General features: G+C 33.4%; 2 protein-coding genes across 2 annotated transcripts in view; both read left to right on the forward strand.

Annotated features, from left to right (window-relative positions):
• LOC136037384 (IWS1-like protein) overlaps window positions 1–23,481 on the forward strand; it is a 438,978-nt gene that overhangs the window by 225,740 nt on the left and 189,757 nt on the right. The window lies entirely within an intron of this gene.
• LOC136037381 (GDP-fucose protein O-fucosyltransferase 1-like) overlaps window positions 4,963–23,481 on the forward strand; it is a 47,394-nt gene continuing 28,875 nt past the window's right edge. Inside the window, exons 1-3 of the mRNA XM_065720111.1 lie at window positions 4,963–5,112; window positions 15,565–15,680; window positions 21,577–21,700. Coding sequence (XP_065576183.1) covers window positions 4,998–5,112; window positions 15,565–15,680; window positions 21,577–21,700 — 355 coding nt within the window. The 5' untranslated portion in view covers window positions 4,963–4,997. The remainder of the gene's footprint in view (window positions 5,113–15,564; window positions 15,681–21,576; window positions 21,701–23,481) is intronic.

Consider the following 23,481-nt stretch of genomic DNA (forward strand, 5'->3'; position numbering starts at 1 on the left):
TAATTGATTTTAAATTCTTTTATGAACTTTTTTGCAATAAGACCAATTCTTCACAAAAAAATTCTCAAATGAAATCATTCAAAAAAAGTTTTGGGCAAAAGCACAGAACATTTTTTGAAATATTTTAATAATGATAATTTTAATTTTATATAATAATTATTAATTATTATTTAAATTATATATTTTAAATTATTTAATTTATTAATTATTAAAATATAATTAGTTATCATATTTTATTAATTTTATTATTTTATTAATTATATTTTTATTAATTATATTTATATACTATTATATATTTATTCTATTATATTTTATTCATTATATTTTATTAATTATATAACTATTTAAAATATATTTTAAATTAAAATTATAAATAAAATTATTAATTTATAAAATTATTAAATAATTTTCTGAAGCATTGACGCTTGGACTAAACTTTTAAAACGTTAAAACAACAGTTTTAATTCTTTTCACATAGACGAGATCTTTCTTTCGTTATGGTTAATTATACGTTCTATTCTTTCTGGTCAATTTCAGTTTTATAAAATTCATCTGATTCCATTTAGTGTGTTTTGTCGCTAGGTAAGAGTTAGCAATGAAATAATTTTGTTTCAACATATGGAACTTATTTTTGCTGCAAGTCAATATGGGGAGGGGGAATTCACAGTTGGTTTCATGACTTAAACTGATTTCACAAGCCTTTTGGTACTTGGCTCAAACCGAGCAAAAGTATTATTTTCTTGTGGCATTTCGAACAAATCTTAAAAATGATTTAGTTGACTTTGGCTATTTATTAATGTAATGAATAAAAGCTAATTTATTTTAGTATATTTCAGTTAAGTGCTGTGGAATAGTTCCTATTAGCTCTTTTAATTTTATTTAATTAATTGGAATTAATTTATTTATTTAATTTAAAATTATTTAATTTTATTTAATTAATAAAATATAATTTTATTTTAATTTTATTTAATTAATTTTATTTAATTTATTTAATTAATTATTTAATTAATTTAATTTAATTGGAGGTCTCTCCAATTAAAAGTCACCATCACTGGTTTTTTCTGTTTTTAAAGCCGGTGCCATTAATATTATTTTTATGTTACACTTGCTCCTCTGACTGGGAATTTCTTTTTCGTTAGATGTTCTTTATTAAGTATGATTAATATCAATGTTCTTTGTTAAGTATGATTAGCTTCAAGATTAAGTCTAACTCAATGGAACTTCTCCTTGAATTCGAAATAATACCATATTCAGGCGAATACATGAAACATTGCTTGCACTGTAATCTCCTGATTGTAGATGGAAAGTTGGTTGGATAAGCCTGAATAATTATCAATTTAGGTTCAAAGTTTTGTTTTCTGGGTGTTATTTACTTTTTGGCTCTTTTCTTCCAATCTAAAGATATTGTGTAGATGTCAATATCTGTCTAAATCTAGTCAAAGTTTTAATAAAAAGTCATTCAAGTTCGTATGGCTAAACAAGCTCCTTTTATAGGAACTACTAATTACGTTGTTTGACCAAAATCAATTTCTTCAGAACACGACAATTAAAAAAAATTGTTTGGTCAAAGAGAACTTTTTCCGAAGAAAAGTAAAAAACATTCTTAAAGTCTAAGACCAGTAACATAATTAACAGGAATCTGAATCCCTCAACGAAATAAATGAGGGAACTAAATCCCTCAAGTTGAATAAATGAAACTGAAAACAAACAGAGTCTTAAAACAAACAGAAGTTAGAATTAATAATCAATTTTGCGTTCGAACAGAAACTATCGCAAATAGGGTCTTTAGAGGGGCCTACCTAGCCCCCTCTAAATACCGGAGCGTGATTAACGCTTTACTGGAAGCGATTTGTGCTTCAAGAAGTGTTTCTTTTTTACTTTTCATGACATCAAAATCACCACTACTACTACTAAAAACCTACTGCAGTAGCAAGCCACCTAAGGCCAACACAGCTGCGTACGGTCTTCCCTCGCCTCACATTACTCAAAGCTTTACCCCTCCCATGAAGTTCCGTTTTCTTTAAAACCTTTTTTATTAGCCCCTTTCTTCTCATTCGTGAACGAATTGATTATCGTTTGAAACCAGATGAATGGCCAAACAGAGCAATCTTTGGCAATCTGTCATTGTTAAAACTCGGCCTAATTATCTCAGCCTTTTGTTTCGTATAGCTATAGAACGTCGGACCGAAGTATACGTCTCATACACCTTATTGCTTGAAATAACTTGAGTCAGGTATAATGACTATCCTTCAACAATCCCTCTAAAATAATTGAGCATATCTTCCTCAGCCTTTCGAAGCACCCAGGTTTCAGAACCAAACTTGACAACTGTCATTACTGTAACTTTCAATAGCATAGATTAGTCTTGCCTTCCCATTTTATTCTATGATCCCTTGCTGTTTTCTTAAAGCCCATCAAAATAATTTTTACAGTATTATGAATTTTTCTGTCTTTCAGTTTTGTCAATGCAATCAGATTCAACCATTTTTAGGTGGTACATCCATACTCAATATGCTGCCATGTTGCCGCCACTTATGCAACCATATTGGTACTGATCTATCAATGGTGCAGCATGTTGTAACAGAATATGATAGAATAAAATTTAAAAAAATAAATTTTTAAAGAATAAAATTTTATACTGCTTTGCTAAATTTGGAGCTATGTATAGGAGTCTCAGTTAGTCACAAACTGCGGTGTCTAATTTGTTACAGTTTTGTTTGTTTGTTTACCTCTTGAATGGTTGAGTAAAATTCGTGCTTTCAATCCTAGATATTTCGTTTGATTTAACTTCCGGCTGTGACATCATGGTTGGCCTCCCAGGGGCAACTTAGTAAAGAACGAACCTTAGCCCATAAATACCGAAAACTTAAAAGCGCACTTTGAATAAACGCCTCATATCTAATTGAAGAATAATCCTAGAGTATTAGAAGGAATAGTGGTATACAGTCTGTTATCTGTGAAGGTTTCCAATGCAGGTGCCTAATTTCCAACGGAAAGAACTGTTCAAAAAGCCGCTAAACGGTACTATTTGTCTATTAAAATAAGTGTTACTAGGCTCAGGCTAATCGTTATAACTATCAGGGTATACAAATAAATTAAGGATTTAGTGTCCAGCATACGAAATAAATACGTCTATTTCAAGTAAAATTATTAAAAACAACCAGTGTCTATGGTGTACTGTGATGAGACAATTAGTTATTATGAAGTCAATATTAGATACCTGTTTGCCATTGTGAGTCACAGACTGAAGGATTTCCTAATTTCCAACGATAAACGAAGCTCTCCACAGTCTGCTGTTTTGGGAAATTGGTTAATTACTGACGCAGGAAGCTTTGCCAGGAAAACTGAGTGCTTTCTCAGCATTTCCACAATTACTTTAACTGGGTATGAAGTTACATTGCCGTTCAATGTTGGGGCATACTGTAATTTCTAACACTTCTACTATTCCGCCTGCACCTGCCCATAGGATTTAGTTCCAACAGTGCTTCCAGAGGCACTTAGGGTGTCTATGTGAAGTCTCCTAACTACCCTTTAGTGAGTTGCTGATATGGATAGTCTCCTACTCTGAGCTCAGGATCCTCTGAAAAACGCTTCTGCCACATTCATGTGCTATATGGTTTTCTTTGCTTCTCTTCGGGGGTGGGTGTCTTTTGGCTGCCATTGAAGGAGTAATGTAGCGCTTCTACACTGCAATTGACAAAAATGCCCGAAGGCTGTTCGTCACAAATGAATGAATGAGTATCAGACATCTGATAAAAATCCACTAGCTTTTTAGGGTTTGATTAAAGTCAGTTTGATCTGTTGATTCTTAGATCAGATGCACCTTTCTGTGCATTAAGGATTTTTTTTTATTTTCATGCTTTAAAATATTTTTAAGATTTTCAGACTTTTTTTTTCAAAGATTGATGTTTTGGAGCTAAGTCAAGGCGACTTAAAATCTTTACAGAGTTCTCCGTTGTTCGCCAACAGTCGTAGTTTTACCATGAAATAAGGCTAACGCAATGATTAAATCCCTCTTTAAAAAGGTAAAAAATAATAGCTAAGGGATAAAATTATGAATTGGATTCTGAATGAATTTGCCTATTCTATTAGATTTTGAAAACAAAGAGCCTACGACAATAAAAAAGTTCCCCTAGTGTTGTTCAGCGTCCTTTAAACCATAGTCTACCTCATCTACAAAAACAGCAGCATTTCCTTGGAAAACCTTCTAAATTTTAAAAAAATAGACGATCGAACTAGAAAATGCAGACGATCGAACTGATTGCTCAGCCAAGCAATCAAGCAGTATATCAAGGGGTATTGGTTGAGCTTAGACATCTACAGTGAGTATTTCCATTAAGTACAAGGAATATGTTTCTAATCACAAGGACTCCCTACTTGGAAATGGCAGGAGTAGATAAGTGACAGAGAGTTAAGATATTCGCTTTTTTTTTCAATTTATTCCTTTATAAAATTTCGTCCAAAAGTTAGCATGACTCTTGGTTTAAGGTGAAAGTTGAAATCAAGATTGTTATAATCTTTCCTCTATATTTAGTCTATCTCTACAATGGCCCAACATTTGGGGATGGAGGGGTCGGTGGATATATATATCTTTAATCGAAGATTTTTTATTAGAGCTATCATTAAAAAAATGCCACTTTCCAGAGGCACAGAGAAATAATAGTCGGCCAGGGCGCCAAAGAAATTTGTGTTTCTGTATAGATATTTTTCATCCCCTCTAAACCTGTAATGAGTGAAAATTTTGACAGTCTGGGTGTTCATTTGCCCTTCTAAATTTCAAGAAACAATTTTTTGTACCTTCATTTCTTTAAAGCCGGAAAAATTCTTGCACCCCTTGAATTTTCATGTAATCGCGCCCCAGTCTTAATGGAATAAGTATGCCGGTTTGAATAAATACGGCAAGGTAGCATTTCAGCTATCCAGTCTTGAAAATGGCCAACAGTTTAGATGGCAGCAGAAAACAACAATTCTATTTAAAAAGGGAAAACGGTGAAAAAATGAATTGGAAAATAATCTTTTGTTTTACTTTATTATCTATGCTCGAGACTTCAAGTTCGAGTAAAATTTACAATGTTGATCCATCAGGATATGTTTTATATTGTCCCTGTATGGGTGAGTAATAATGTTTGGCTAGTAATTAGATATATCTAGCCTAAAATTTATATTTTAGCCTAAGGGAGCAATCAGAAAGAGAAAAGGTAAATGTTTAGTTTCGTCACAAGCTGTCTAAAGTGCGTATTACTGCATATAGGAAGACTTTGATGATTGTATATTGTTTGTTTTTATTATTAGAGAAATACATCCCTTTTTTAGCTTTCTAAAAATTCCCCTCCAACAAGACTAAAAATATTTAAAGTGGGCTTGCTTACAGGTAGGCTAACATTACCTATAGAGAAAAGTGTATTAGTCCATGAACCCTGCAGGAAGTGGAGTGAGGTCTGAATTCTTTATTTATTCAACAAAGAGTGATACAACTAAAAAAAAACAACTCAAACAAGGTTTAGTCTATTAAATAAATATAGAATACAGACCCCAGGGCTCATGGACTAATACAATTTGCTTGATAGGTAATATTACCTGCTTGTGACAATTTCTCCATACCTTCTCACAGGGTTGCTTATAGCCTTAAGCTATAGCTTAGTCCTAAGCACAGGCCCAGAGCTTTAATTTGGGAGGGGCAGTAGTACTAAAAAGAGAAAGTGGAACATCACCCCCTGCAATTTTGTTTAAAATAATTGAATTAAGGCTAGGTTTACTATTGATGTAATGTAATGCAATTGGAGATCAACTGGTTCACTTTTTTTGCGCAAGGCATTAATAAATTTTGTCAAGAGATTGCCACTAAACTGTTGGCCAATCAGAGAAGAGCCCATCAAAGAGAAGGTTACACACTTGTTGCCTATTGCTTTTTATGAGTTATAATATTTTGTAAGTTTGCAATATAAGATAAATCTCAGCAGACACCAACATGAAAGGCTCCTATAGAAATGGGACAACAAAAAAAAAATGTTTTTTTCAAAAAACAATGTCCAAGAATATGCCAATTGTTTCAATAACAATGTTTAAGGACAAGGGCATTATTTCTAATGTTGCTGCTGGTACTGTTGGCAAAGGTGCTCAATGACAAGTGACAAGAAATAAAAAAAAGCCTAGTTTGTTAGCTGGGAAAAAAGACACATTTTGCTAAGGATACAAAACTTAGCCCAATCAAGGTGAAAAGTAGACATGGCAGAAGATAAACAGTGCATGTTGATGCAGTGGACAGAAAACTCTTGAGCCAGTTTGATTTTTTGTCAAAAAAATTTTCTCTATGAGACTAGTAGAGAACTGATTCAAGGTCAGAATATGATGTCACAAAAAAAGACAAATGGGTAAAGTGGTTGATAGTTACTGCTAGTAAACCTAGCACCCTAGGCCTAGGTTACTAGGGCCTAGTAAGGCCCTAGCAACAGGAATTGCACCTCCCAATGAATATTACCACACAAAGGACCTTGTTAAGGCATGCCAGAAATAATAGCTGGCTTTTTGGTGCCCTGCAATGGTTTCCACAGGTGATGAAAAGTAAGCATAACCAGGTCTCATGTCAAGGAAGATGTGAAATATACTTGCTTAACTATCAACATAGACTTGGATGAAGAAATTGAGAAGCAAAATCTTAACTCTGGATTGGTATGAGGTGACACATGCTTCTTAAATCTCTTTGCAGTAGGATTCAAAGCCATTTGGCATAAAGAAAGATTCAACCTTGACCCTTATAATAGTTGACACACCAGTATCTTCATCATAACTAAAAGTTACTTCAGGTTATTAGATTGTTGGTAGATGAATTGGCATCATTTTGTGATTACTTCATATAGTGTTGTGTGGCACCTATTAAGGAGAGAAACATTTACAGCATTGGTGAAGGAATCTTAGATTTTAATCAAGTTCAATGATGGAAATAAGATTCTTTCATTTAATCTTTGTATTATGTACACTTCATCTGTGTCTCCAGGGAGCAGTGATAAGGGATACCAACCTTTGTACGCTTATACAGGCCACAGCACTGTCACTGTCCAATCTTCTTGTCTTGGGTCTGCACTCCCTTGGACTCTCCCTAACAGCACAGAAACGTTTCAGTCTTGTGTTTGTAACATGTACAATCTTTGAACAATTTTATTACATTCACATGTTTTATTGTTTTTATTTCAGAAAACGATTGATTGTCCTTATGTTTAGCATTTCTTGTGTATAGTTTTCAATAATATAATTTGAAGGACAAAAAAAATCATTTGGGATGGGCAATTGTCCCCCCCCCTGCCTTATATCCAGGCTTACCCATTCTACACAAAAGTTTGCTGATTTTTTCAAACTTTATGGTTTTTGATTAAGCCATGATTAAGAAGCCTGACTGTATAGTCATTGACTCAACCACAAACAAGATCTTGTCACCCAAGCAGCATGGATTCCAGTTAGAAAATCAGTTGAATTAAACTTGTTGGAATAATACAAAATAATTTCAAACCTGATTGACCAAGGACATCCAGTTGACCTACTGCTGCTAAACTTTGCCAAGGCCTTTAACAAAGTGCCCCATAGTCAACTGCACTCAAAATTATCTGCTACTTGTATCAACTCATCCCTGATAGAATTGCTAATGGATCCTCACTAACCACAAGCAGAAAGTCCATTTATTTGAAATAGATGGCCAGTCAATCTACCATGATGAAGCCATAGTAGTGAGTGGGGTACCACAGGGAACTCTACTAGGCCTAACCCTTTTACTGATGTATATCAAATTATGTGGATAACAATAAGCATTTGTTTGTTGATCAGGCCAACATTTTTGGCATTGCTCCAATGGCTACCTGCTCAATTTTACATCCAATTACTAATATAAGGGACTAACTAGTGAATAGAGAAGCAAAAAGGGACTTTGGTGTGATCATTAATGAAAGGCGGAGGTTTCACAGCCATGATCAGCACATTGTCTCCCAAGCAAATTCGATCCTTGGCCTATTAAAAATGCCATGTGTAGCCAAGGGGCAACAATATTATGGAAACTTTTTGGACTCCATCTTGATTTTGGCAATGGTCAAGCTGGTTCTTCATGCTTGCAAGATTGAAAATGTTGAGAGACAGACAATGAAGTACCTGAAAAGACTAAAATCAGCTTCATATGAGGACCATCTCAAGCTACCTACCCTTATCTACAGACGCATGCATAGTGACATGATGCAAGCTTATAAACTCCAAAAGGAAAATTTCACCATCTTCAAGGGCAGCCACAGTACCAGCCATCATCTCACAAGAGTACACTCAAAGAATCTACCAAAATTATGCTTCATATCAAGAATCTGTCAAATGTATTTTTCACAAAGAGTAATAAACAACTGGAATGAATTGAAGGACTATACTGTCAGCAGTCCCTCCATTCAGTCTTTCAAGCACCTACTTGACAAGGAGTGGGAGAAGAAGCAGTGGAGGTTTGACTAGGAGTCATCAACTCAAGAGCACCATAGGTCCAGAGAACCTTAAAGCTCTTTAATGGATTAAGGTAAGGTGATGATATTTGAAAAGAACATAAAATAAGGAATCTAACACTACCACTTTTATTTATACAACATGTTTTTAATAGAAGTAGTCAAACTCTAAAAGGATACCCAAACTTTATATTATAAAAATTAGGCCTTGGGAAATGGATCTACTTTTTTTTCCAAAAAACAGCACCTGGAATCAATAATAGACTCTTTTAGCCTTCTAGGAGATTTCTTCCAAATGTACAATTAATGCAACAAAAATCAATCAATCAAATGAGATTGATTGACAACACCAAACAGCATTTAGTTCAACAAAAACAGCATTTAGACTTCATACCGTGGCTCAACCTTGATTTATAAGGTGTCATTTATTTCTTTAATTTTAGCATTAGATTTTATGAGAAAATACTTTACAACAATTATGTATACATGCTTGTCTCATTCCTTAAATCAAATTGCTTCACTTCATCCCCCTTATGCCCCTTATAGAGCAATTAGTGTTTCCACGTGCCTTTTCTCAAAATTCCATATAATAGTCATAAAATTCCTTTTTATTTCATTCCTCAAAAGTCCCTACAGTACATACTTAAGGTGGAATTACACAATTTAAATGACTGAATGAAGAGATGAGAATAGATCTTTGTGAATAGATGAAGAGATAAGGATAGAAAAATATTTTCGATTTTGAAAGTATGCTGTTTGTGTAATCATTTTTGTGTGAGCATCTTCAGGTGATAATTATAATTTTATAATATATGGTATAATTTTAATTATATATAATATAATTATTTATATAATATAATATTTTAGTTTTTAATGAGCTGAAAGAAGCTGCGTTTTCAATATTGCCACACCGGTTTTCTAGCTTGAATCATTCACTAAACAGCAGAGTTTTATGCATTTCTGAATAGCACCTTTATTTATTCATCCATGAGCAAAATAGTCATTCACATGAAATTTAGGCATAGTCACTATTGGGCTCAGTTCTAGATATTTTCCGTTCAAAAGCTATTACGCCTAGACCCATTGTAACAAAATTTTCTACCAAGTTTCAATCATAGCCCTCATGTGAGTACTGATATATTGATAGGCCCCTACTGGTATAAAAATCAAAATAAATGAAACCAAGGTTTTGTCAGTTCCAAGTGCCCACTAGCTAGTATCTTCAAGACAATCATTGCTGAAGCAAGGTTCCAAAATATGTGAGTTCACCCTTTATCTCTCATCTTGAATAGTGGTGCCATTATACAAACTTGAGTTTATATTCAGTGGCCCTTCACACAGTTTAAGCAGCAGTTGTAATAGCATTTGATAAAGCAAGAACATAGTTGTTGAGATGGAATATCAATGAAATTCTTGTATCATTTCTTAGCAAATTAACTATCAAAAATAGATACTAGTGCTGAGACACTAATAAAGCTGCATCTTCTCAGATTGCATTAGTTTTTACTTATTTTTTTTGTGGGGGGGGCATTTTAGAATCTATATACTTTATATTTTTGTCTACAACTGTTCCTGATGATTTTTAAACTGTTCTTTCAAGTGCAAATGAATTTTGTTGTGTCTTTACGTTTTATTTTTAAGTTTAACATCAATAATAATTGATAATTGTCCTGTCAAATGACAGTTTTTTTATGTTTAGAAATTTATTTAAAAACCCATTTTTTATTCTTAGTCTACTATGTGTTGCGATTTATTCTTTAATAGGCTGCAGTCACTGGTGGATCCAGGGGAGGTGGGAGACCCTGCCCCCCTCTCCTAAGATTTTTTCTGGTACCTTCTTATCCTGTACTTTTTCTACTCTTTTTTTGAAAAAATTTCAATTTGGTCAATTATTGGTACCCTTGTCACATTGCCCCCCCCACAATTTTGCTCCTTGGTGCCTTTGTCATATTGGGCTTCCCCCAAGATTTTGCTTGGCGCCCCCTAGGTAACAGTTTTGTGTATGGCCTCTTCTGAACTAAACACTATAATAACAAACTGTAGAACTATTCAATTCCCTGTTGAACACTGTTTCCAAATCTTGTGATTGCTTTTGTGACAATGGAACCCCCACCCCTCATAATAATACCTGATCTAGCCTAAGAATATTTGTGAAACTTTACTGGCTCCATTATACCATATTAGGGGGTGAGGGCTTTTGTCATGGTAGTGAACATTATAGTTCAAAACAGTATTGACTGGACAGTTGAATATCAACACTATTTTGTTTTTGTAATGTTCAGTTCAGAAAAGGCCATGCACCTGACTGCTGCTACCTGACTTCTGCTGCTATGCACAAAAATTAATGCAAACACATAATGTTCATAAAATTTTGTATTTGGCTTAGTTGGGCTTTACAAACACATTGTCGGAGACAGGGGGCATTTGCAACTCTTGTGATTTGTATATTTGGAAAGAGCATTGAAAGTACACTGTAAGGTAATTTGCTGGTTTAGCTAGTAAACTAATAGGTTACTTGCTTTTCATCTTCTGACACTAAATTTATCTTGTATTGGAATCTACAGAATATTTGTATTGGTGGTACTTTTTGGATTATATCCACCAAAATTTTTTATTTCGTTTAAAAAACTTTTATTTCAATCTATTTCGCAAATAAGCATATAGCCTAACTATACAATAAAGATTAAAAAAAAAAACTTGGGAAATGTGTGTTTCAAAGATTCAAAACAATTTCCTCTGTGCAGTTGTCCAATAAAAATGATTAATTAAAAAAGTAATAAAAAATCCACTATAAATTAACACCCCCTTTCCTTAATGGTGTTTATGTGGCCTAACTAAGCAAATAACAAGAAAAGCCTTTTTGTTATATCAATGCCTATATCCAGGCATGAATTTAGTGGGAGGTGGGTGTTTTTTTTTTTAAATTAAACTTTCTTGCAAAAGCAAGGCTTTTGATCCAATCTTAAAGTACCAGCAACAGTAGAAGATGAAATTTATTTAGGTCTTAAAATATGAGGAAAACTCAGGAGCTCAATTTTTAACGTAAAAGACATTTGATGTAGTTAATCAGTTTTAAAATTTTGCAGGTGTCAACTTTAAAAGAAACAACTTCTGTGAAAAATCAGCAGAAAATGAGCAAAAAAGTATATCAGCATGGCATTCTTGAAAGTTTTGCTTTCCTCAGTGTGATAGCAAAAATCAAACACTCCCAATATTTGGCAGTAAACTGGGCAAATAACTAGTGATTGAGTGATTGAAATTATGGAAGAATATAACCCTAGCATCTTTTTACCAATTTTAAACTGATTTTTTTTTTTCATATCATTGAATAGCAAAAAAGTATATCATCATGGCATTCTTGAAAGTTTTGCTTTCCTCAGTGTGATAGCAAAAATCAAACACTCCCAATATTTGGCAGTAAACTGGGGAAATAACTAGTGATTGAGTGATTGAAATTATGCAAGAATATAACCCTAGCATCTTCTTACCAATTTTAAACTGATTTTTTTTTCATATCATTGAATAGCTAAAAATTGAAACTATGCATTAATATGGCTATTATTAAAAATTATTCAGGTTTAAACAATTCAAATTATTAGTTAATCCACTTACCTACAAGGACACCTTCTTAGAAAGACCAATTATGGTATTTCTTGTATTTATCAATTTAGTGTTTCATTTTTGATCCTTATTTTCTTCTGATTACGAAAATATCACTTTTATTACTTAATTTCTATTATATAAAGCACAAATATTAAATTCTATTTTCTTCTTTTGATGTCATGCTGAAAATTTAGACCCATATTTTTAGTGTCATGAAAGCATTTATCAAAAGATAAGAGTAAAGCAGTCAATTATCCTCCGGGTTTGCTGCTGTTGTGATGACCTCCTATTCTGGTTGAATGGAGGCATGCAGGTTGCATATATCCCTTTGGTAGATCTGGTACAGTGTGTTTATGGGTCTTGCCTGGCTGTAACTTCCTTGTGGTTGCCAATTATTTACTAAGCTCCTCCATATCAATTAGATTTATAATTGACTATTCTACTTCATAATAAATAGCTTTTAAATTTCGCTGAACTGTAGTAACTGACTCATGATTTATACTGACAATTCGTATACTGACGAATATGACGAATATATTTATACTGTATATATATATATATATATATATATATATATATATTATATATATCTATATATATAAAAATAAGTTGTCTGTGTGTGGATCTGTGGATCTGTGGATCAGGTGACGTCATGTTTGTCCGCATATGACGTCTGAATTATTTCACACTAATACAAAAGAAGAAAAAAACTAAAAAAGGTAAAAACTACAAAAAAAAACTAAAAAGAAAAAAAAAAACTAAAAAAGCTAAAAAACTAAAAAAAAACTAAAAAAAGGTAAAAATCTAATAACTAAAAAAAACTGAAAAAAATAAAAAAAGGCAAAAACTACAAAAAAAATAAAAACTAATAAAAAAACTAAAAAAGCTAAAAAACTAAAAAAACTAAAAAAAACTAAAAAAAGGTAAAAAACTAAAAAAAACTAAAAACTAAAAAAGAAAAAAACTAAAAAAAAAGGAAAAAACTGAAAAATAAAAGAGAAAAAGAAAACTAAAAAAATATGAATAAATATATATAAAAATAAGTTGTTTGTGGGTTATGTCTGTCTGTCTGTCTGTCGAGTGACGTCGTGTTTGTCCGCATATGACGTCTGAATTATTTCACACTAATACAAAAGAAGAAAAAAAACTAAAAAAGGTAAAAACTACTAAAAAAACTAAAAAGAAAAAAAAAACTAAAAAAGCTAAAAAACTAAAAAAAACTAAAAAAAGGTAAAAAACTAAAAACTAAAAACTAAAAAAACTGAAAAAACTAAAAAAAAGGAAAAACTAACCGGGACACAGGGAATATAAATGACGACCGGGACACAGGGACACAACTACAATGGGGACGCCGGGGGGCACAGGGGGATATAAATGACGACCGGGACACCGGGACACAAGGAATATAAATGACGCCCGGGACACTCAAAGAGAAATCACAGACTGGAACACCGGGACACAAATGACGACCGGGACACAGGGAATATAAATGACGACCGGGACACAGGGACATAACTACAAAGGGGACGCCGGGGTGCACAGGGGGATATATAAATGACGATGGCGACTCAGGGAATGGTCGATTAGCAATCACCATCAACAAAGCTCAAGGGCAATCATTAGAATCATGAGGTATAGATCTGAATACGGATTGTTTTCCCATGGACCATTATATGTTGCATGTTCAAGAGTCGGTAAACCTGACAATCTATTTATATGCACAGACAATGGGACAGCAAAGAATGTTGTATATTCGCAAGTTTTACGTAGTTAAAAACATATATATATATATATATATATATATATATATATATATATATATATATATATATATATATATATATATATATATATATATATATATATATATATATATATATATATATATATATATATATATATCTATCTATATTCACAGGTGGGACATAGGGACACAACTACAATGGCGCGTAACTAATATGGTGCGTAACGACTTACGCGCGCGGGGGGCTTGGGGGGGGGCGCGAAGCGCCCCCACCAACTAGGTGTTGGGGTGGCGCGAAGCGCCACCCCAACAGCTAGTATAATATATTTTATATATATTATAAAATATATATATATTATATAAAATATATATATATAATATATATATATATTATAAAATATATTTTATATATATATTATACTTTGACGAATATATTTATACTGACTATTTGTAGTCAAGCAAAAATTGTAATAAGACTGATAAAACGTCATGGACGAATGCAGTATATCAGTTAAACGATAATTGTCGACTACGCTAATTCCGAAACAAATAACACAACATTTTTATTTACTAAGCTAGAGGTGACAACTGGCTGGGATTCTTCAACAACTAGGGCCAACCTAGTAAAGAATGAATCCTAGCCCATAGTAATTGGAAATTTGGAAATATGTTGAAAAAAAAATACTGTCGAGTTAAGAAGAATTGCTATTTGAACCTGATTCACTAGCAGCAACTATTATATTGATGAATTTCAATGACAAAAGTTTGGTTGCAAAACCAAATTAATTGGAATTTCGAAAAATACCCTAAAATCCCACAAAAATGGTGTCAGGTCAAAATGCAAACTATACAATAGAAATATCAATATCCGAAATCCCCATTTAGGAGAATTACAGTCCCCTCTCTTGATTAACAAGGAAAGAGGGAAGCAATGTTTTCTACTCTATTGCTTCTCTTTTTTGTTGTTGCTGCTAGTGGGGTGCTCAGAGAGATGTTTCAAACTGAAATTCAAAACAACATTGCCATATCCACGTCTTTTTTGCAAGCAACAAAACATAATATTAAAAAAATGACATAAACTGTACCTTCATATATAAGATGAAATAACACATGAATGACGTCAGATATGATCGATTACAGCCATAAACAACGTCATATTAATCATGATTGCAGTGATAGCTGCAAATTAGTAAAGAACAAACCACGCCCATAGTAACCAAATTTAAAGCGCATTTAAAAAAGAAACTGTGTATTATGAAAAATCTGCTGCTAATTCAGGAATAGTAACTATGATTTCGATTAGTCTTAATAGTCAACTGCTAGTTTGAAAACAGATTTATGGAAATTTAGAAAAATAGCCTGAAAGCCCTTGAATATGGCTTTGGATTGAAAACTAAAAGTAGGCCATTGGAATCAGCATTGTCAAAAACCCTGTACAGGGAACTTGCAGCCCCCTCCCCGTTTTGAATAACAAAGAAATCTTTTTTTTGCATGGTTAGCAGTGATGTGCCTTGTTTTTTTCTCTTTTTTTCTTCACTGCTAGCAGGGCACTGAAATATCAGACAGAGCTGTTTAAGGGCCCATTTGAAAGGAAGTAGCAATATCTAGTGTCTTATGTAATTAATAAAAGATAAAATTATGATAAAACGTAATTTTTGACAAAAGAAAAACTGGATCTTTATATATAGTATGCTGTTTCAAAGAGGGGCTTAGGTAGTTTTAGTGGAATCAGGGTGATACAACTTTACATTTCAGGACGGTTTGGAAACCAGGCTGACCACTTTCTTGGTTCCTTGGCATTTGCAAAAGCACTCGATAGGACACTTGCACTTCCACCTTGGGTGGAATACAGATATGGAGAACCAAAATCGGTAAGTATTTCTTAAGTCTCCTAGATTTCTTGTAGTCTTCTTCCGCCCCCTCTTCCTATTCTTATTTCATGAGGGAGTGGGTAAATCTGTAAATATTTCTCCACAAAGAAAGGGGTAATAAGTTTTTCTAGTAAACTTTAAATTCTTATAAATGTTGCTGAACTGTTCGGTTTCAGCGTTTTTTCCAAGGGGAGGCAATGTTCTCCCCCCTCCTCTTAGCTGCTGACTTGAATGTACCTACAGACCCGTTTCCATTTGATGATTTACCAACACAGCATCTAATGAATCAGCCAATTGAAAAGTTTTCTTTTTCTGTTCCAAAAAAAAAAATGTTTTCTAACATTTTCAATGGTCGATTTGCTTTCCATTTTGTCTATAAAACTCCAAAGGAGAATAGCACTTTTTATGAACCCAGCCAAATACTCTTTTTTTTCTTTTTTTTTGTAGCATTTATTGCATGCTAAGATCATATGAACGAGTTTCTCACTTCCCTGATAATTTTGTTCATTTTAGTTATTTTTTAAAAGTTCAATGGTATCTTGTATCCTCTTTGCTACTCAATTTTTATTGGTTCAAGTCTGACGTTCCTAAGAATGTACTAGAGCTCAATAAATGTTTACCATCTTTGTGTGTAATCAAGAGGCCCCCCTTGTTTTATTTATTCATTTCATAAATAAGGCATTTCCTTTACATACTTCAATTTATATATTTTATCTGAATTGTTTTAGCTGATAGGATTTTGAAAGTTTGAGCTTCATTTTAAACTCATGGTTTACTATGGTTTATTATGGTTTACATGGTTTACTATGAGTAAACCATGTAAACATGGTTTACTCATGGTTTACATGGTTTACTATGAGTAAACCATGTAAATATGGTTTACTCATGGTTTACATGGTTTACATGGTTTACTATGAGTAAACCATGTAAACATGGTTTACTCATGGTTTACATGGTTTACTATGAGTAAACCATGTAAACATGGTTTACTCATGGTTTACATGGTTTACTCATGGTTTTATTGTATAATACAATAAAACAAGAATCTATAATAAAAGAAGCAAACAAACAAAAATAATTAACAGAAACCAACATGCAAATAGAAAACAAATTTTCTGTTTCAATATTATCACGAAGATGATTATTACGGATTAAATTTTCATTATAGCTTGATTATGTAGTAACAACAAAACTTGCTCCATTCTGAATGGCCCCTTGTTTCAGAAAAAAACTTTTAGTTATTATTTAATGCTAAAACTACTTTCATGTCACCAATTCTATACATTAAATTTTAGACTATAAAATTTCTTTTTTCAAAAGTTAAGCAAACACAACGGAAATACTGCTTTGTGTCCTTATTGTAGCTTTTTTATTTATAATTCTTTATTTATTTATAAAAAGTATTTTAATTATATTTATAATTTTATTTACAATTAAGTATTTTTAGTGGAAAATGACCAGCTATAAATGTAGGATATATTTTGCTCTGTATTTATTTACTGTTAAACATAGCTAAACAATGTATGCAATGAAACTTCGTGATTTTCACTTAAGTAAAAGTAAGATTCAACCTTAAAATGGCGCAAAAACTACCAATGTAAGCTGTCATGTTTAAAGATTCTCTTGGATGTTGTAATAGACTTAGTGCTTTACTGAAAACCTAGATGATACAAAATTAATTTTTATAATTAAAAATAGAGTTCATTCTTTTTATGCCTAATTATCCTCATTAGCTTTTCATACAGAAAATTTAGTATAAATTTTGTTTTATAAATTGTCTGTCATGTGTGATTGCTATGGTTATCCTGATTTTGTATGGCCTTGAAAGATCAAAGAAGTTTTTCCAGTGAAGTGCCCTGGGTTATTAGTCAAGCTCTAAATCTTTTACAAAACATATAAAGGCTTAGATGTATACGCCTACTCTTGTGTGATTTTACATTTTTCAAGATTAGCCCTTGCCTTATACCTCAGTAAGAATGATAACTTTCATTTTATGTAATTTCTGCATGTTTTTTTCCTGTTTTTCTTGTAATCTTTCATTTAAGGCTTTCAATAAGTTTATTGAGGCCTAAGTAGGTTTTATGCCTGAATAAAAAACAAAACAGATGGGTAATTTCTTCACTTTAAGTTTGAAGCTCATTGTTTGAACCTCACTGTTTTAAGTTTGAACCTCATTTGTCATAACTAAGCTGTTAAATCATTGTTTTAAGTTTGAACCTCATTTGCCATAACTAAGCTGTTTTAAGTTTGTTTTAAGTTTTGAACTCATTGTTTTAAGTTTGAACCTCATTTGTCATAACTAAGCTGTTTTAAGTTTGTTTTAAGTTTTGAACTCATTGTTTTAAGTTTGAACCTCACTTGTCATAACTAAACTGTTTTAAGTTTGTTTTAAGTTTTGAACTCATTGTTTCAAGTTTGAACCTCATTTGTCATAACTAAGATGTTTCATCCATTTATTACTTATTATATTTTTTCGTTTTGTTTCAATTCATTTCAGTTGGACTGTTCAGACCTAACAAAATGTATGAAACCACTGACAAGATTCTGGGGTCTGTTATACACTTGTTTTATACTGTCTGTGCTGTTCAATAGCGCTCATACTTATTTTTTGTTCCCGTTTGACCAAAAAAGTGTGATTTTCGGATGTTTTAAGTTTGAATCTCACTCTTTACTCCAGCCGAAAAAGAAGTTTTTGTTTTAGTAGTTTCTGCTCTTTTTTATTCATTTCATGATGGGCGTAAATAGAAAAAAAAATAAATAAATACTGATAACATTTCGGATGTTTAATGCTTCTGAAATGGTTTAGAAATATTTTTGAGATGCAATATTCAACCACCAAATCGAACCAATATTAAAAATGAGAAAATTCTAAGAATTTGGAGGTTTATTAGAGGATGAAACATGTAAAGAAAGATTAATATTTTGTGAAACAGTAATTTTATTAGAAGAAGAAGAAAGCTTATGAACTGCTCAAGGCAGACTAATTTGGTAATTTGAAGAATATTCTTAATATAGAGAAGGTAGGATCAGTGGCACCAATTCAAGTTAATGTAGAGGGACCGGAGTGCATTTTAAATATCTAGTGGGGTCATTTTTATGATTCTTTCAATTTGTTTAGTTAAAATAAAAAAAGGTATTATTCAACCCTCAGTTATTTGCCCCCCCCTTTAATTGGCACCCCTGGATAAATTGTTTCATTCAGACCCTTTAAACATATAATAAATTCCACTCTGTCCTACGCCATGACGAACAGGAATATCGTAAGAAGACTGGGCACCGTTCTTCAGAACAAAACTCCACATCATATGGTAGTGATTTAGTTTTGAAAGCCGCCAGTCGGTGTTTTCATCGGGTTCTTGGGTCCACATGTTGTGATATATTGTGACTGGAGCCACAAAAGCTCAGTTAAAGTCGTATTCTCAGCTTTATGGACCGATGTTTATTGTTCCAAATAGAGTGTAGTGACTTGAAGAATCCGAAGGCAAGAGCCAGGCGTCGTTTCATATATTTTAAAGTCATTTGTGGAGCAGACTGCCTTGGTGAAGGAACTTATACTACTTATATACTTAACTATACTTAACTACTTATATACTTTACTTATATAAGTACTTATATACTTATACCCATACTACTAGATAAAATCCCGCCTACTGTACGCCACGACGAGAAAATATCACATTATTTCGAAGATTAGATTTACCACACCATAAATGATAAGAGAAAACCGGTGGAGAAATTTCGGTAGCCAGGTTCAGGTTATTGACTAATAAGGGAAAAAACTTAATTGTTTCATCTTAAAATAAGAAATTATTTAACTTTTGTATACATGTAAAGACTGATTTAAGTATAAAGTAATCCCAAAATAAGTCGCATTAGATCAGGGCCACACTAAAACCCTTCCCCACTAAGCATACTAGGATATAACTCGCCCTTTGTTTGAGACATACCGTAATTGGAAACATGTAATTTGTGTATTCTAGTCAGTGGCTTGAATCTGTCCCATGTTTAGTTGTTTTTTGTTGTTTTTATGTTGGTATTACAAAAGAAAGTAAATCATATTCTGGTTCATTTCATTTTTCGTTTTTTGTTTCTGTACGTTTTTATTTGAATTCCAAATTGTTCATTTAAGATATTGATTCTAATTAAATAAAATATATACACTCCAACCGAAGCGAGAAAACAGAAGTGACGGGCTTTGCGTCCCTGACTATGAGCTATAATATCGTAGGTCTTGAAAAGATCAGGAGCACAAATATGAAGACTAACACTTTAGCCAAATTTTCTTTAAGAGGGAAAGCTAGAGCTTGGCGAGTGTGCTAGCATCCGGATCGAAAACTTGTGCCAGCTTAGCCCCTCACTCAGATTATCTGTCTTGGCTTTTTCTCTAATTAGCCATGGATTTTAGCTTTTTATTCATAGTCCACCAACTTGATTTAAATTCATGCCGAATTGAAGACCAAAATTTTCTCTAAAATTAGTATTGGTATATATAAAAGGACGTAGAACATTTTAGAAAATTTAGTCTTTTTACTCACATGATCTGCGTAAAACATTTACCGATCTCCTGATTCTCCACCCTTGGCTGGGGGTGTTATGTTTGGTGGGGGGTAAATGCTTCGACGCTTCCCGTGTTTTCCCCCCAGGTATTTTCGGGTTCGGATGCGGTGCTGGCTTGACTCTGGCTGAAGTTAAAGAGTCACACCGCTGATCTCCGGTCCAAACCAAATAACCAGTGTCACCAGTAGTTGAATCCTTTCCTTTGCGGATACAGAATTGTATGTCCAGCGCCCCTGATAACAGTTCCCACTCTTTCTCTTTCGATACTGCTTTAGACTGGGGCCAAACTGCTGTTACTAATATCTTATTGGGTGGGTATTGTTGACACTTATCAATTATATAAAAGACACAATACATACCACTATCCTACCCATTTCTAATTTAATATCGTCTGGTCCCTGATACGCCTGCCAAATTTCATCGTCCTAGCTTTTCTGGAAGTGCCCAAACTAGCAAAAGCGGGGGCGACCGACAGACAGATGGTCAACCACTCGCTTATTACCGCTCCTATATAGTGTGTTAGAAAATGTTGCTAATAAATGTTATTGCTTGCTTCAAGTTTGAAGCTTGCTCTTTCAATCAGTCGACAAAAACTAAAATTTTTCATGCAGATGTCGCTTGTGGTATCTTTATTTTATGTATTCCGACTAATCTAAGTTTATTATATAATTTCGGATATAAAACTACCTGTTTATGCTTTGAAACATGTAAAATAGCTGATAAAATTTTGATTGTGTTTTTCACGTGCTGCGAACTGTCTGTCCAGTTCAATTAAGTGCGTATCAAAGAGTATGAGTAACTGATAAGAGTGGGAACTGGCGCTGATGTTGATAAAAAAGATACCGAAACGCTATCTAGCTCTTGGTGACACTTGGCTTTTTTCTTGGGTAAGTTAATAATTCTAGGCCTACTTTTTGAGCACTTTTAAATTTAAAATACAGTTACTAATTTAAATGCGGGAAATATGCCACAATATAATATTATAGAATCTGTGATATTATATTGGATAGATATTGCAACATTAGTGGCGAAGCTAGCTGAAAAAAGCCAAGTGTATACGACATTCACCTTCACCCACCCATAAGCTTGTTTACACTATACTACTGTTGTTTGGGCCGATTCATTGCTGATAATTATCCTAAAAGCTGATCACAAGCAATTTTGTTGGTTTAATGTGTGTTTATTGTTTATTGTATATGTTGTTGTTGTTGTTTGGGGTTTGACGCGTTCCACCAATAGGTCATATGCGTTCGTATCACTCAATTGTTCTGTGCCTTCTGTAATCACTAGCTTGCTTGGGTGTCACTTCAGTCAGTATTTACTGAACCTTATTTTCTAGGTTCAAGTTCCGTTTACAACATACTTTAAAATAGAGCCATTAGAAAGTTTCCACAAGGTCATGCCAATGGAAGATTTTATGGAGCAAATAGCGCCGACAGTTTGGCCTCCTGGGAACAGAACTGGTTAGTAACTTTACTGAAGCTTTAAGAGGTTTTTACACTTCATACGTAGTTTTCCTTTTATTTTACGTTAGGCTATCGCAAAAATCCGTAAAATAGTCGTTATTGTCCTCTAAAATCATTATAAGCAAACTATATAAAAATTAAACACCTGGAATAAAGATGGAGGTTCAAATTATGATCAAACACGAAAGACTTCCTAGAGAAAGTTTGTTAATTTATTTACAAAATTTACTAACTGTGCATCTGGTACATTCGCTTTTTCAAAACGTAAATTCTAAGTAAAGCTCGAGTTCACTCGTTACGTAAGGGACAAAACTTGCTGTGTAAGATTACGCAATGTACGGTAAAGTCTCAAATTATGCTAGCGGGAAATGCTTTAGGTCGTAGTGAAAGAGCCATTAAGCGAAAGCTTAATTTTTCAGAAAAGTTTCATTATGTTTTTTTGTTGTTTTTTTTCTTTTTTGTGGAAGGGGGGGGGGGGGGTATGTTGTGAGAGGTTTTTGAGAGCTAAGAACTTTTTCATGGGACAGCTTTAAAACCCCGCCTATTAAGGAACTCCTAGACTAGGAACCACTAGGAACTCCCAAAGCAAATTCTTCAATCATGAGTCCTTCAAACCTTTAGTCAACCTTCTTCTTATTCAATGCCAATACCTTTTTCATGCCGTTTCAACTTTTTTCTTATTATAGCCCTAGTATAGCTTTTTCGTATAGCTTAGTGTTTGTGATACGATCAGTCAGTCGGGTGCGAAAAACAATCCATAGGTAACTTCTCTGGAAAAAAACTAATACATTTTCCTCCGTCTCTTGGAGTGTCAATGTTTCAGAGCCATAATTGATCATTGTCATCACTATAGCTTCCAATATTCTAGTCTTGGTTTGCAGATCTATCTTCCTATTCTTCCAAACTTTTTTAACTGTAAAAAAACACCCTGGGCCTTGGATATTGTACTTTTAAAATCTGCATTGCTCCCACCGTCATCACTAGTAATATTGCGTAGGTAAGTGAAGCTGTCCACTTGATCAATCTTTTTGTTACCCATAATCACCTTTTCATCTTTACATCTTCTCGCTACCCAACTTTACCTCTTCATCTTAGCTTAATCCATGTTTCAGCAACTTAGTCATCTTAATATTTATTTTAAATTTATTCTTGCACTCTGAACTCTCATAGCTTAAAAAGGTTGATTTACTCTGATAACATTTTCATCTTTTCATCATCAACTAACTCTTTGAAAAAGGCCTTCTATTAAAAAGCCTAATTTACTATTATTAAAAAGGCCATGTTAAATGCTTTTCGTCACCTCGATCAGTATAATAGTCACCAGCCGTCTCGAACGGGGTTTGGCTTTCAGCTGGGCATGCGCAAGAGCCATGACACCCTATGTTGATGTGCTTTTGGTGACACATCGTCTGCACAATAAAAAAAATGTTACTGTTAGCCATGAAAAATTAGCCATGGATTAATTGCTAATTAATCCATGGCTAATTAATCCATGGGTTGCTTCCCCGTAGCAGCATAATATTTGTAGGTCTGAATATATAATGAGTAAGAGTTAATAAGCCTGGTATTGTGTATACAGGATTTTGACTCTTGTAGATAGAAGAGCATCGCCTAGTGCTAAAAGCCATGTCATGACTACGATGGGCCCAGGATTGCACAAAACCTGCTTTCAACTGGAGGTCCCAGGGACTTCTTGCTCTCCGATTCTAAGACAGCTTAAGCGCTTCGATGTCTACCTGAGCAGATGTGTTGATCTCTTTCTTGCACTGGTTTCGGCC

The sequence above is a fragment of the Artemia franciscana genome, chromosome 16, assembly GCF_032884065.1.
Source record: "Artemia franciscana chromosome 16, ASM3288406v1, whole genome shotgun sequence".
In the NCBI taxonomy this organism is placed as follows: domain Eukaryota; kingdom Metazoa; phylum Arthropoda; class Branchiopoda; order Anostraca; family Artemiidae; genus Artemia; species Artemia franciscana.